At 46.1% G+C, this 12,108-nt stretch overlaps 1 protein-coding gene across 6 annotated transcripts in view; it reads left to right on the top strand.

Annotated features, from left to right (window-relative positions):
• Positions 1–12,108, top strand: part of LARGE1 (LARGE xylosyl- and glucuronyltransferase 1) — a 769,194-nt gene that overhangs the window by 157,461 nt on the left and 599,625 nt on the right. For all 6 annotated transcript variants that reach the window (XM_063722906.1, XM_009234297.4, XM_063722907.1 and 3 more), the window contains one exon: positions 3,093–3,280. In XM_063722906.1, the coding sequence (XP_063578976.1) occupies positions 3,175–3,280 (106 nt within the window). In that variant the 5' untranslated portion in view covers positions 3,093–3,174. Of the gene's footprint in view, positions 1–3,092; positions 3,281–12,108 lie in introns of those variants that run through there.

Below are 12,108 nucleotides of genomic sequence, written 5' to 3'. Positions count from 1 at the left end.
CCTCAGTGTCCCAAGTAGCTGGGATTACAGGTGCATGCCACCACACCCGGTTAATTCTTGTATTTTTAGTAGAGACAGCATTTCGTCATGTTGGCCAGGCTGGTCTCAAACTCCTGACCTCAGGTGATCCACCCACCTCGGCCTCCCAAAGTGCTGGGATTACAGGCACGAGCCACCTGTAATGCCCGGCCTGCATTAGGTATTATAAGTAATCTAGAGATGATTTAGAGTAAAGTATATAGGAGGATAGGTGTAGGTTATATGGAAATACTATGCCCATTTATATGAGGGACTTGAGCCATCTGTGGATTTTGGTATCTATGGGGGGTCCTGAACCAGCCCCTCACAGATCCCTAGGGAGAATGGTAACTCTCGAAGGAGAATTGAGTAGGTGGATCCTTCAGGTTTAAATCACCTATCTGGCATATTGGGCAATACCTATTTGTTGGGATCTGTTTTCTACTCAATCCTGTGGGGGAAGTGTGGGAATGGAGAGAGAGAAAAACCTCATTAAGGGTCAGGTGCAGTGGCTCACGCCTGTAATCCCAGCACTTTGGGAGGCCGAGGTGGGTGGATCACAAGGTCGAGAGATTGAGACCATCTTGGCCAAGATGGTGAAACCCCATCTCTACTGAAAATACAAAAACTAGCTGGATGTGGTGGCGTGTGCCTGTAATCCCAGCTATTCGGGAGGCTGAGGCAGGAGAATCCCTTGAACACGGGAGGCGGAAGTTGCAGGGAGCCGAGATCGCATCACTGTACTCTAGCCTGGCGACAGAGCAAGTCTCTGTCTCCAAAAAAAAAAAAAAAAAAAAAAACAAGCAAACCAATTAAGGCTGCTTTTCTGCCCTCCAGGAAGGAAGGATCGCCCCTGAAATGTACTTAAAATATCTTTGATAAGCACTTCATCAAGGGCTCTCTCATTTGAGCCTGAAAGCAACCCTCCAAGATAAAGGGTATCATCTTAATTTATAGATGAATAAGGAAGCTTATCCAGAGACAGGGGACTTGTCAAGGTCATAGCCAGTCGAGTGCAGCATCTGGGCTTGAACCCACACCTGTCTAACTGCACAGCCCTCTTTTTCTGCACTTCCTTCTCCTAAGAGCTTCACAGGTCTTGGTGGTTCTCATTCTCTGTGACTGGTGGAATGTGTACGTAGGGTTTGTTTTCAATGCTTTAGACTGAACATTCCCTAGAGGGGACTTTTTTTCAAGTCAACATTCTCTGTTCAAAAGGATTTTGCTTTTTTCAGTTTTACTTTCTAGTCTACACCCTCTAGCCCCGTGGTCTTTCATCTGTTCCAAAAGAATTCCATTTAGAAAATTGTGTCAGAGTGGTTGCAGAAGCAGGCTCAGCCTTGACAGTTGTGATCGGCTCCATTAGGTGTTTATTGTTGGCAACTCACTGAACACAAACTCCTGAAGCTTGAGAGGGTGGCCTTTGGATAGAATCTGATTCCATGTATTCATTTAACAGACAGTTATCAGGCACCTGCAGCTGACAGGCAATATGCTAAGTCTTAAAGAATGCAAGGTGGATCTGATGAGGTGGTTATCTGTCTTCTGGAAATGCTAAGGCTGGTGGGGAAAGGAGTCAGTTCAACCAGACCACTGTCATGGCGGTATAAGGGTTACCCAAGAGGGAAGGATGCATTTAGGAATATGGAAGGGGAGAACTAAGCCAGTTGTTTTATAGACATCTGTTCCTTGGGAATCTGAAGCTTTTTATAGCTGTGTGCAATGGGTAAGTTCCGCTCTGTTAGGGAAGCACCATGTGGGTTTATCTTTCTTTCCACCTATAGTCAGCGTGACGCCTATGTCAGGAGGTGGGTAGAGATGAGGTCTTAGGGTCCATTGGTTTTTTAACTCCTTTGTAGGTTTCATGATTCCCTGGTCAGATAATCAGGTGAAAGATCATGGGCCCTCCACTCTGTCTGCACTGACGTGCTCCCTCTTCCGTTGACACATCACGGCCAGTCTTCTGCCATGGTCTGAGGATATGCCCTCCCCAGGCTATCTGTTTGTTCTTATCCCTTCTCTGCATGTTTTAATGGTTTCTGTGATTCTCTGGACCTCTTCTTCCATATTGAGGGTGGAAGCTATGAAGACAGTCCCTAGTGAGTGTGTTTAGGCTTTCAGCTGTGATTAAGGTACAGTCTATGCAGATGGAGGTGGTGGCCTCTCCCATCTCCTTGCCTTGGCATGTGCTCTTTAGTCGTTACCAGTGCCTTTCTCAGTCTCCTCTGCCCAGAATGCTGGAACTGTTCTGCTATCCTGACCACGCACAGGGCAGTCAGCACCTTTATTTGCCCTTCCAGAGTGGTCCATGCACATCTCAGCTTGGGGTTCTCATAGATCTTTTCTGTTGGTCTCTCTCATTAGACTACACTTTGAATCCATTCTCTGTTCTAGTCTTTTTCTTTTTTTGAGATGGAATCTCGCTCTGACTCCCAGGCTGGAGTGCAGTGGCGCAATCTCAGCTCACTGCAACCTCCACCTCCCAGGTTCAAGTTATTCTCACGCCTCAGCCTCCCATGTAGCTGGGATTGCAGGCGTGCCACCATGCCCTGCTAATTTTTGTATTTTTAGTACAGACGGGGTTTCACCATGTTGGCCAGCTGGGCTTGAACTCCTGATCTCAAGTGATCCACTCATCTCGGCCTCCCAAAGTGCTGAGATTACAGGCGTGAGCCACTGTGCCCAGCCTGTTTTAGTCTTCTTTTGAAACACAGCACATGGTTTGTACATGGTACATAATAGGTGCTAACCAAATGCTCCTTTAAGTATGTTAGTTCAGGTCTCAAAGTTAACCTGTATTATAAAGTGTGCGTGTGTATGTGTGTGTGTGTGTGTTTGTGTGTGTGTGCGTGTGTGTGTGAGAGAGATCTTACAGTTTTTGTTATTTACTTATTTATTTATTGTCTCGGTTTTGAAGACTGCGAGACGGCAGCATCATCTCTTGGGATGAAAGGTTAGCAGGAAGCCTAGATCAGTCGAACCCCTTTCAGGATCTGTGAGATATTTCTCTTCCATAACTTATATCCATCTCCAGTGCTGAGAACTCAGGCCTTCCTCTTTGCTCTTCCTTTCAGAGAGTATTATGAGGGAGGCCGAGGACTTCACGCTCCGGACAGAGAAACGGCGCTGGGATTAGGGATTGCCACTTCTGAGAGGATGCTGGGAATCTGCAGGGGGAGACGGAAATTCTTGGCTGCCTCGTTGAGTCTTCTCTGCATCCCAGCCATCACCTGGATTTACCTGTTTTCTGGGAGCTTCGAAGGTAAGAATGGAAGCCAAAGTGAGAGGGAAGGAGGGAAGAAAGGGAACATTAGCTGTCATAGAACCCTAGAGAAGAAACTCAAAGCCATCTAATAGGAATATGTATTTCCAGTCATGGGAAGTGACTTGTCTAGAGTCACACAGGTAGTTGGCAGCAGTCAACAGTGTGAGGAGAAAAAGGGAAAAACAAGCAAAATAAGGCATGCCTTGATGCAGTGGGAGGGTGGTGGGTACAGAAATGTCAAATCAAGTCAATTACTTTGTCGATAATGGGAGAAAAGGTTGGGCCCTGGAGAAATTACTGAGCTATTCATGGAGCCATATGTTTCAAGAGTTGGTCCATCTTTTCATTCATTTATTCACCCATTCAACATCGTGGTGGTGGTGGTGTTTTTTGTTTGTGTGGTTTTTTTTTTTTTTTTTTTTTTGAGACCGAGTCTCGCTCTGTCACCAGGCTGGAGTGCGGTGGCGTGATCGTGGCTCACTGCAACCCCTGCCTCCCAGGTTCAAGTGATTCTCCTGCCTCAGCCTTCCGAGTAGCTAGGACCATAGGCACCCGCCACCACACCCAGCTAATTCTTGTAATTTTCGTAGAGATGGGGTTTCACTGTGTTGGCCAGGATGGTCTCGATCTCTTGACCTTGTGATCTGCCCACCTCGGCCTCCCAAAGTGCTGGGATTACAAGCGTGAGCCACTGCACCTGGCCGTGTCGTTGTTATTATTGGATGCCTGCACGAAACTTGGTGCTGAGAATATGGAGATAACACATCTGGAGATTCACAGGATAGTGGAGGAGACAGATAGGCTAACAAATGATCGCAGCGCATTGCGATGCGCGTTGTGATGGAGGAAGGCAGGGTGCTGTGGGAGAGGTTTCTTGGAGCTGTCAGGCCTGGGCTGGGGATGAAAGATGATCAGTTACATGACAGGCCGAGCACAGGGAGGCAACAAAGAATTTGCTCTCCCCAAACAAATAAAAACAAATGATGATCCCTGCTACTTTCCAGAAATCAGTGGGAACAGCAAGACTTACCCTTTTTCTAGCCAGCAGTTTCAAATACAGTGCAATGTTTTGCCTATCAAAGATGGTTTTCTAGTCTTCAGAGAGAGAGGGAACGGCAGTGGTGAAGAGCTGACTTTATTTTTATTTACCTCCACACTTGAATTTCAGGAGGAAGATCTCAAATGAAAATCTGTCTCAAGGAAGTCACAACTGTGTTTTTAAACGTTTCCTTTATGCATAATCTTATTGGCAGCTCAAGGCTACCTTTTAATTAGGATCTCCACGTCACTTTCTGAGATTTGCCTTGAGTTAGCTAGACTGAATATAAACAAGGTTGGAACTATGTGCCTGCCTAGCAGGGAGGGCTCAGGATGCTCAGCCCAGTGCTGAGGCCGGGTGACACACCCCTGTCCCTGTTCCTACCGTTTAGGTGCATCCCTGGAGCAGTCAGAACCTTCAGGTAAGCAGGTAGATAGAGCCGGTTATGCCATGGCAGTGGATGGTAAGTTTTTGGAAAAGAGACTAGAGAGAGGAAGGGGAGTTGATGTTGGTCTTGATGTAAGGAAACATTCTCCCAGAGATCATGGAAAAGCCCTTTTTATAAAAGAAGTCAGAGGTACCCCGTGCTAGTATAGGTTTAATAAGTAGAACACTGACTTTTAACTAACTAAGCTGGTAATAATAATAATGGTATAACAATGACAGTGATGACATACACTGTGATTCTGTCATCACAGTGATGACGACAGTACAAACAACTATTATTTTGAGTATTTCTACAGGCCAGGTATTGTTATAAGGACTTTTACATATGTTCACTCTTTCTTCACAATGATTCTTTGTGCCAGGTACATTTAATATACCTATTTTACAGATGGGGAAGATGAGGCAAATAAGCTTCAGTGATCTGCCCATGACCCCAGAGGCGGTCAAGATGAAGCCTGGATTGGACTCAAGAGCTTGAATTTTTAACTGTAATACCATGCTATAGATTGGGGCCTCAGTGAGCGATCAAACTTTGGTCAGGGATTTGACAGGGTGTCACACGATCTGGGTGAGGAAAGTTGTAGAATTTTGATTTGCACTCTTTGGCAGAAAGCCAACCCAAATTGATTTTTGGTGAAAAGGGAATTTGATAGTTAATAGGATTTGTAAGTTCAGAGATAGGGCAGGCTTCAGGCAGAGTTGGATCCAGGGGCTTTGTAGCTAGGTCTCCCTCTATCCCTTTGTTCTATTTTTCTCTGCCTTGGTTTTTCTCAGGGTGACTTTATTTACATAGAGGAAGTTTCAGGCTTGCATCCTGTCCTCACCAACCCCAGTAGAAAGAGGATTTTTTTCCTTTTTCTAATTCCCCAATATTGCCTCTGATTGAATTGCCTGTGGTAACTCCTCCTGAAACCAGTCACTGAGGTTATGGGAGGGTAGTGAGGGAGGCCGGTACTTTTTTGTTAACTTTAAGCCCTGTGCCTATTTCTGGTCACAGGATGATGGAGAGTTGCTTAAAACACATTGGGTGAGATTGGGTGACTGGGATGGCCACCAAAGGCAAATGGCATGGTTTCCCAAAGAGAAGAGATTAGAAGTTGATCTGGATTATGGAGAATTCATAACTGTCTGTGTTTATGTTTAGATGTGTTTATGGTCAATTTGAAGGCAGCTTAGAACCATCGTGGCCGGTGGGGTGACTGTGATCACTAACTTTGAGCAATTTCACCAGACTGGCAGATAGATTATGGGAAACTGGAAAGATCATGAAAATACTTTGAGGCAACATGACAGACTGGGTGTAGGTGCTTTATCTATCAACATGATCCTTCAGAATGAACCCCACGCTTGGGACCAAATCACAAGCTGCATTTAGTAGGGGCTGCGTGATGTGGGCATGTTAACACAGTATTTTAGCTAGGATGACAAAGGCAACAGATTTTTGTTACTGAGTGTCAGTTAGTGTGCATTCGGGCTGCTGCGTTTGTATTTGTGGACTCTATGCTGTAAGGACAATCTAGATGAGGCAGCACGCTTAGGAAAATCCAGGTGAGTGACAGTGCCCATTCAAATCTGGTTATGTAAGAAATGGTGGGAAGAATTGAGGATGTTTACCTTGGAGAAGCAGAGGCTCAGGGTGTACATGCTCAGCTTCAGCAAACAGACAAAGGGCTGTCCCCTGAAAGAAAGGCTGGGATTGCTCTGGTGGCCCCAAACCTATGGAGGGAAGTGGCAAGGAGCCAGATGTCAAGCTCCTCATAATGAGGATCATGCTGACCAGAGCTGGAATGAGCTGCCCAGGAGGTAGTGAAATACCTGGCATGAGAGATGCAGAAACACAAGTCCAGTATCGTGGGAGGGAGCTGAGCGAGACGGGCAGTTACACAAGGTGACCCATCTGACCCTGCCTGACCCAGAGATCCTGAGGCTCTGGGAAAGGCTGAGTATTTATCAGAACACAAAGGGAGTGCCTCCATGAAGCTCCTTGCCGGTTGCCGCAGACATCAGTGCATTTCCCAAAGGGCCCGCAGAGACATTATTTTCTTTGTAATTCCACATCACAACAACGTTACAATCCATTTATTGACACCCTTGAGTTTTTGGTTTCATGGCAGGTGAAGCCATAAATAAGGGGCAGAGTTGCTGCCTGTATTCATGGAAATACTATTCATACTTTATGTGGATTTATTTATTTTTTGACTCTGTTTAATTTCAATGGATCTCCTGAGAGCAGAGCCAAGAACTCCCTCCAAGACGTGGATGCCCTCAGCATAGGGTTTTGGAGTTGGATTACACGCCGCAGCATGGTATATTGAGAGAGCCCTAGAGGGGGTCAGCTGTCTCAGGATCTCAAATCAGCTCAGCCAGAGGAGCTGGGTGATCTGGGGCACACTTGCTCTTCATGCTAGGCCTTCGTTTCTTCCAGCGTGAAATGAAGTTGTCGAGTGCACTTAGCAGGGTGCCGAAATTCTACCTACAAGCTTCTGATTCTAACGTCTGATGTAAGTGAATTGAAAATGACCAGAATCTTCCCCGATTAAGGGGAATTATGACACTAAGAGGGAGTCGGCTTACTGTGATTTGCTCCTGAGCGTGGAAGCAGGAGTAATGCATAAATGTTATGGGGAGGCAGGCATTGTCTCCCTGTAAGAAAGAACACCTGTTCCAGTGACTCAGTTGTCAGGCATGGAGTTCACCATCTGGGAAAGAGATGAGATTCCCATTCCTTGAGACACCTTTTGAAGGCCCAGTGACCGCTGGTGAAGGACGCTCATCAGGTGGTGTTTTTGTTAGTGCGTTAACCCCTTAGTTCTTAAACCCAACTCCTTGCTTTATTTCTTTCCCAGTCCACCTTTCTTTCTCTAACATCTCAGTCAGCATTCCCAGCTCCACGCCATTCAGACCCTAAACTTGGGAGTAATCCTTGACTCCCTTCATTCACTCCGTGTCTTGGTTGCCACCTCCTGTTGAGTCTAAGCTCGGCCTTGTAGCTGCGTCAGTTGTTTCCCATCTTTCACCACTGCTGTTGCCCTGGCTCTGCCACTCCTCCTTTGTGATCAGGACTAAACACAACAGCCCACTTTCTTGCAGGTCTCCTTCGTTCTTCAGAGTCCTCAGAGATAAATCACAGCACCACTCTGCTCCTTGTCAGCCCCTCTGGCCCATTCCCTAATCCCCACCATCGTGCCTCCCATCATCTGGCATCCTCGGCCCAGCCATGCCAGATTTCTTTAAGTCCTGGCGTACATTGCCCTCTGTGGGCTCTTCTCTTCCCACCTGTTCTTTCTGCTCCCTGACACCCTCTATTGCTCTTGCTTCCTTCCTCTTCTTTGTCTGGCTGCCTAGATCCTTCGGTCTCAGCTGAAACACAATTAATTGCTCCTGACCCCTTAACTAGCAGGCTTCCTTGGCTCCCTATTTACCTAACTCCTTGTATGTACCCTTAATACTCAGGGCTGTTTATTTTTCTTGTTTTTATAATCTTTTGTTTTCACAACAGATTTACAAGCTTTGGGAATAGAGGGAGCGGGTCTCTTTAGCTCGGCCTTCCACCTCTAGCACCTACTGCAGTGCCAGGAGAAGATTTGGTCCCCAAATGTTTGTTGAATGAATGAGTGAACGAACACATGTGTCCTCCTCTGACTTTGAGTGCTGGCAGGTCTCATGATTGCCTCCTGGATCCACTGTGGATTCCTTACCATGACTCTGGGGTCTTCCACAATTGTTTTTTTCCCCAACCTATACTGTCTGTCTTCAGGGTATAATACCCTGTTGAACTCCCTGAGAAAACTACTTCTCTGATTCTTAATTTTCACTCTTGTGTTCTTACTGCCCACTATTCAGTTCTTTTTTCTGTAACCCTCCCTCCCAGCCAACACCTTCAATGCCCATAGTCAATGTCATTTTCCCCTAATGCCAGATCCCATGTGGAAACTTCTATGACCAGCACTCACCAAGAGATATTTTGCTTGTTTGGTGTCTTTGTAACCACTTACCTATGAGTTTCTTGAGAGAAGGAAGTGTTTTATTCGTCGTTACACTCCCAGTGTCTAACTGAGCACTCACTCCCAATGTGTCCTTAGTGAATGTTTCCTGGGAAGGACTCTGGTATTGAGGGACGCAGGAACCACTGGTAGGGAAGGGCTCCTGATGCTGTGAGCATCTGTGATTTTTGAGACCTGAGGACATGGCTCCTTTCATTTGGTCGTGATGTTAATTCTGAGACTGGAGTAAATCTGCTCAACTACACCCCATTTGAATTTAGAGCATGCCTGTTATTTTCTATCAGAATCACCTTTTCTCAGAGCCCACTGGGTTTTATTGTGGGATGTGGTTCTTCTTTTCCGCCCATCAAGGAGATGTGTTCGGCTATTAGAGACTTATCAGCATGTGGAAAAAGGGTGCTTTTCAGCCATTCAGAAAACTCTTCACACATGCTGCCCTCTGATAATTCATAACCAGCTCGGTGCAAAGGTTTCCCATTGTCAGGGAGGCAGGCCGGGACAATGTGGGTGTTATTTAAAAGCAAATGTCTTCAGAGGATGCGAAGTCCTGAACACTTAAAACCAGTGTCATGAAAAGGCAGAGGATCTTCACTTCTGAACTGATATCAGCCTGCACCCGTTTTGTCACTCCTAAAGCCTGAGTTCACTGTTGGTTCCGTTTTTAGCAACATGAACCCCCTCTGAAATGAATGTTTTTGAGTGTTGTCACAGTAAATTTCAACAGAAAGAAATGGAGTTCCAATACTGGGCTATTTTGAAGACTTACAGTGAGAATGAAAGAATTGTAAGTTAAAGCTTTTTCTTTACACTATTATTATGGGGGAATCCCAGGGCACTTGTGTGGTGGAATAGGCGAGATGGGGGTGGTGCATTTTATCCAAGGAGGGTTTGTCCAGACATGATTGGTTCCCCAGCCCTGTGTCTGCTCCCCCATCCCTCAGCCCAGAGAGTGTGCCGGAAGGTCTGGGAAGTCAGATTGTGCAAGGTACAGGTGAATAATCTGCTGGAGCTTTCAGTATCCCCCAAGTCTAGGCTACGCAGCAGCTTTGGCAGGAAAGCCTGTTTTTGCTGTCCTGCCAGTTGTCCAAATGTATCATTTAATAAGGATATTATGGAGTATAAGAACATAGGATGCTGAATGCAAAATGAAATGGGACTTATAATACAAAAGTTGTGTTTTTAAAAAAATTGATCAAAAATGAAGAGCTGGCCGGGCGCAGTGGCTCACGCCTGTAATCCCAGCACTTTGGGAGGCTGAGGTGGGCGGATCATGAGGTCAGGAGATGGAGAACATCCTGGCGAACACGGTGAAACCCCGTCTCTACCAAAAATATAAAAAAAATTAGCTAGGCATGGTGGTGGGCGCCTATAGTCCCAGCTACTCGGGAGGCTGGGGCAGGAGAATGGCATGAACCCGGGGGGCAGAGCTTGCAGTGACCCAAGATAGCGCCCTGTACTCCAGCCTGGGCAACAGAGCGAGACTCCCTCAAAAAGAAAAACAAACAAACAAAAAAGAACTTTTCCAGCCAGTGCTTAATAAATGTTAGTGCTGAGCTTGAGCAAAATCCTGCAACGAATGAGAATGTGAGCATGCAAGTGGGCTGCTCTGAATAGTGCCCAGGTGACACATGCATCCCAAAGAATGCCCAGTGCATGTGTCTGTAGTTCTTACCTTGGGACTTAAAAGTCTCTTTAAGGTCTTGGCATCTGAGAGGGCAGTAAAGTCTATCCCAATTATTTGCTTGTGAGATGGTTACAAAGATGACCTCTACTTTCCTTTTACTTTTTTTTGAGATGGAGTCTTGCTCTGTTACCCCGGATGGAGTGCAGTGGCACGATCTCAGCTCATTGCAACCTCCGCCTCCCAGGTTCAAGCAATTCTCCTGCCTCAGCCTCCTGAGTAGCTGGGATTACAGGTGCCTGCCCCCACGCCCAGCTAATTTTTTGTGTTTTTAGTAGAGATAGGGTTTCACCACGTTGGCCAGGCTGGTCTTGAACTCCTGACCTCAGGTGACCCACCCACCTTGGCCTCCCAAAGTACTGGGATTACAGGTATGAGCCACCGCGCCTGACCTGACCTCTACTTTTCTTATACGTAGCCTTTGATCTTAAAATAATATTGGCCATCCTGCTAGGGTGGAAAAAATGACCCTGCTGCATCCGTTGGCTGCATCTCCTTTAAGAGGTCACAGCAAGAGGCCTGGACCAGGAATCAAGAAATGTGGTTGCCATGAATCCCAACATGCAACTTGTATGAGTTTCCTGTGGCTGCTGTAACAAACCACCACAAACTTAGTGGCTTAAAAAAAAACCATACATTTATTATCTTACAGTTCCAGAGGTCAGAAACTCAAAATCATTCTCACTGGGCTAAAGTCAAGGTGTTGGCAAGGCTGGTTCCTTCTGTAGGCTCCAGTGAAGAATCCGTCTCCTGGTCTTTTTAAGCTTCTTGAGCCTGCCCGCTTTCCTTGGCTTGTGACGCCTTCCTCCATCCCCAAGGCCAGCAGTGTGGCATCTTCAAATCTTTCTCTCTGATGCTAACTTCTGCTTCTGTTGTTACATCTCCTTCTCTGACTGTGACTCTCCTACCCCCCTCTTATTAGGACCGTTATAATAATAATAATAATTATTATTATTAATTACTATTTTTTGTGATGGAGTCTCACTCTATCACCAGGCTAGAGTGCGGTGGTGCGATCTCAGTTCACTGCAACCTCCAACTCCCTGGTTCAAGTGATTCTCCTGCCTCAGCCTCCTGAGTAGCTGGGATTACAGGCACGTGCCACCATGCTCAGGTAATTTTTGTAGTTTTATTAGAGACGGGATTTCATCGTGTTGGCCAGGATGGTCTCTATCTCCTGACCTCGTGATCCACCTACCTTGGCCTCCCAAAGTGCTGGGATTACAGGTGTGAGCCACCCTGCCCGGCCGGACCCTTGTAATTATATTGAGCCTACCCAGAAAATCCAAGATAACTCCCCTATCTGAAAATCCTTAATTTAATGGTACTGATGAAGCCCTTTTGGCCATGGAAGATGACATATTCATTGGCCATGGGGATTAGGATGTGGACATCTTTTGGGGCATCATTGTTCTGCCTTCCATACCACTTTCCCACAGTCCCATGCTCCCACATCCTCTCTATCCTCTTCTTGTCCTTTATGGATAGAGCAGAGATGATGTGCCATGCACTTTTCATATGGACATCTTATCCTTCCCTTGGAGTTTTGGGTTCTTGCATTTGAATTTGACATATATGTATCCAACATTTCATTTACAGCTCATGAGAAAGGCACTGTATTTGGATATATTGGTCTGAATTGTCTGAATGATTT

Source organism: Pongo abelii, chromosome 23 (genome assembly GCF_028885655.2).
Source record: "Pongo abelii isolate AG06213 chromosome 23, NHGRI_mPonAbe1-v2.0_pri, whole genome shotgun sequence".
Lineage (NCBI taxonomy): Eukaryota > Metazoa > Chordata > Mammalia > Primates > Hominidae > Pongo > Pongo abelii.
Note: the sequence above shows the minus strand (reverse complement) of the source record. Positions and strands in the feature narration are given on the sequence as shown.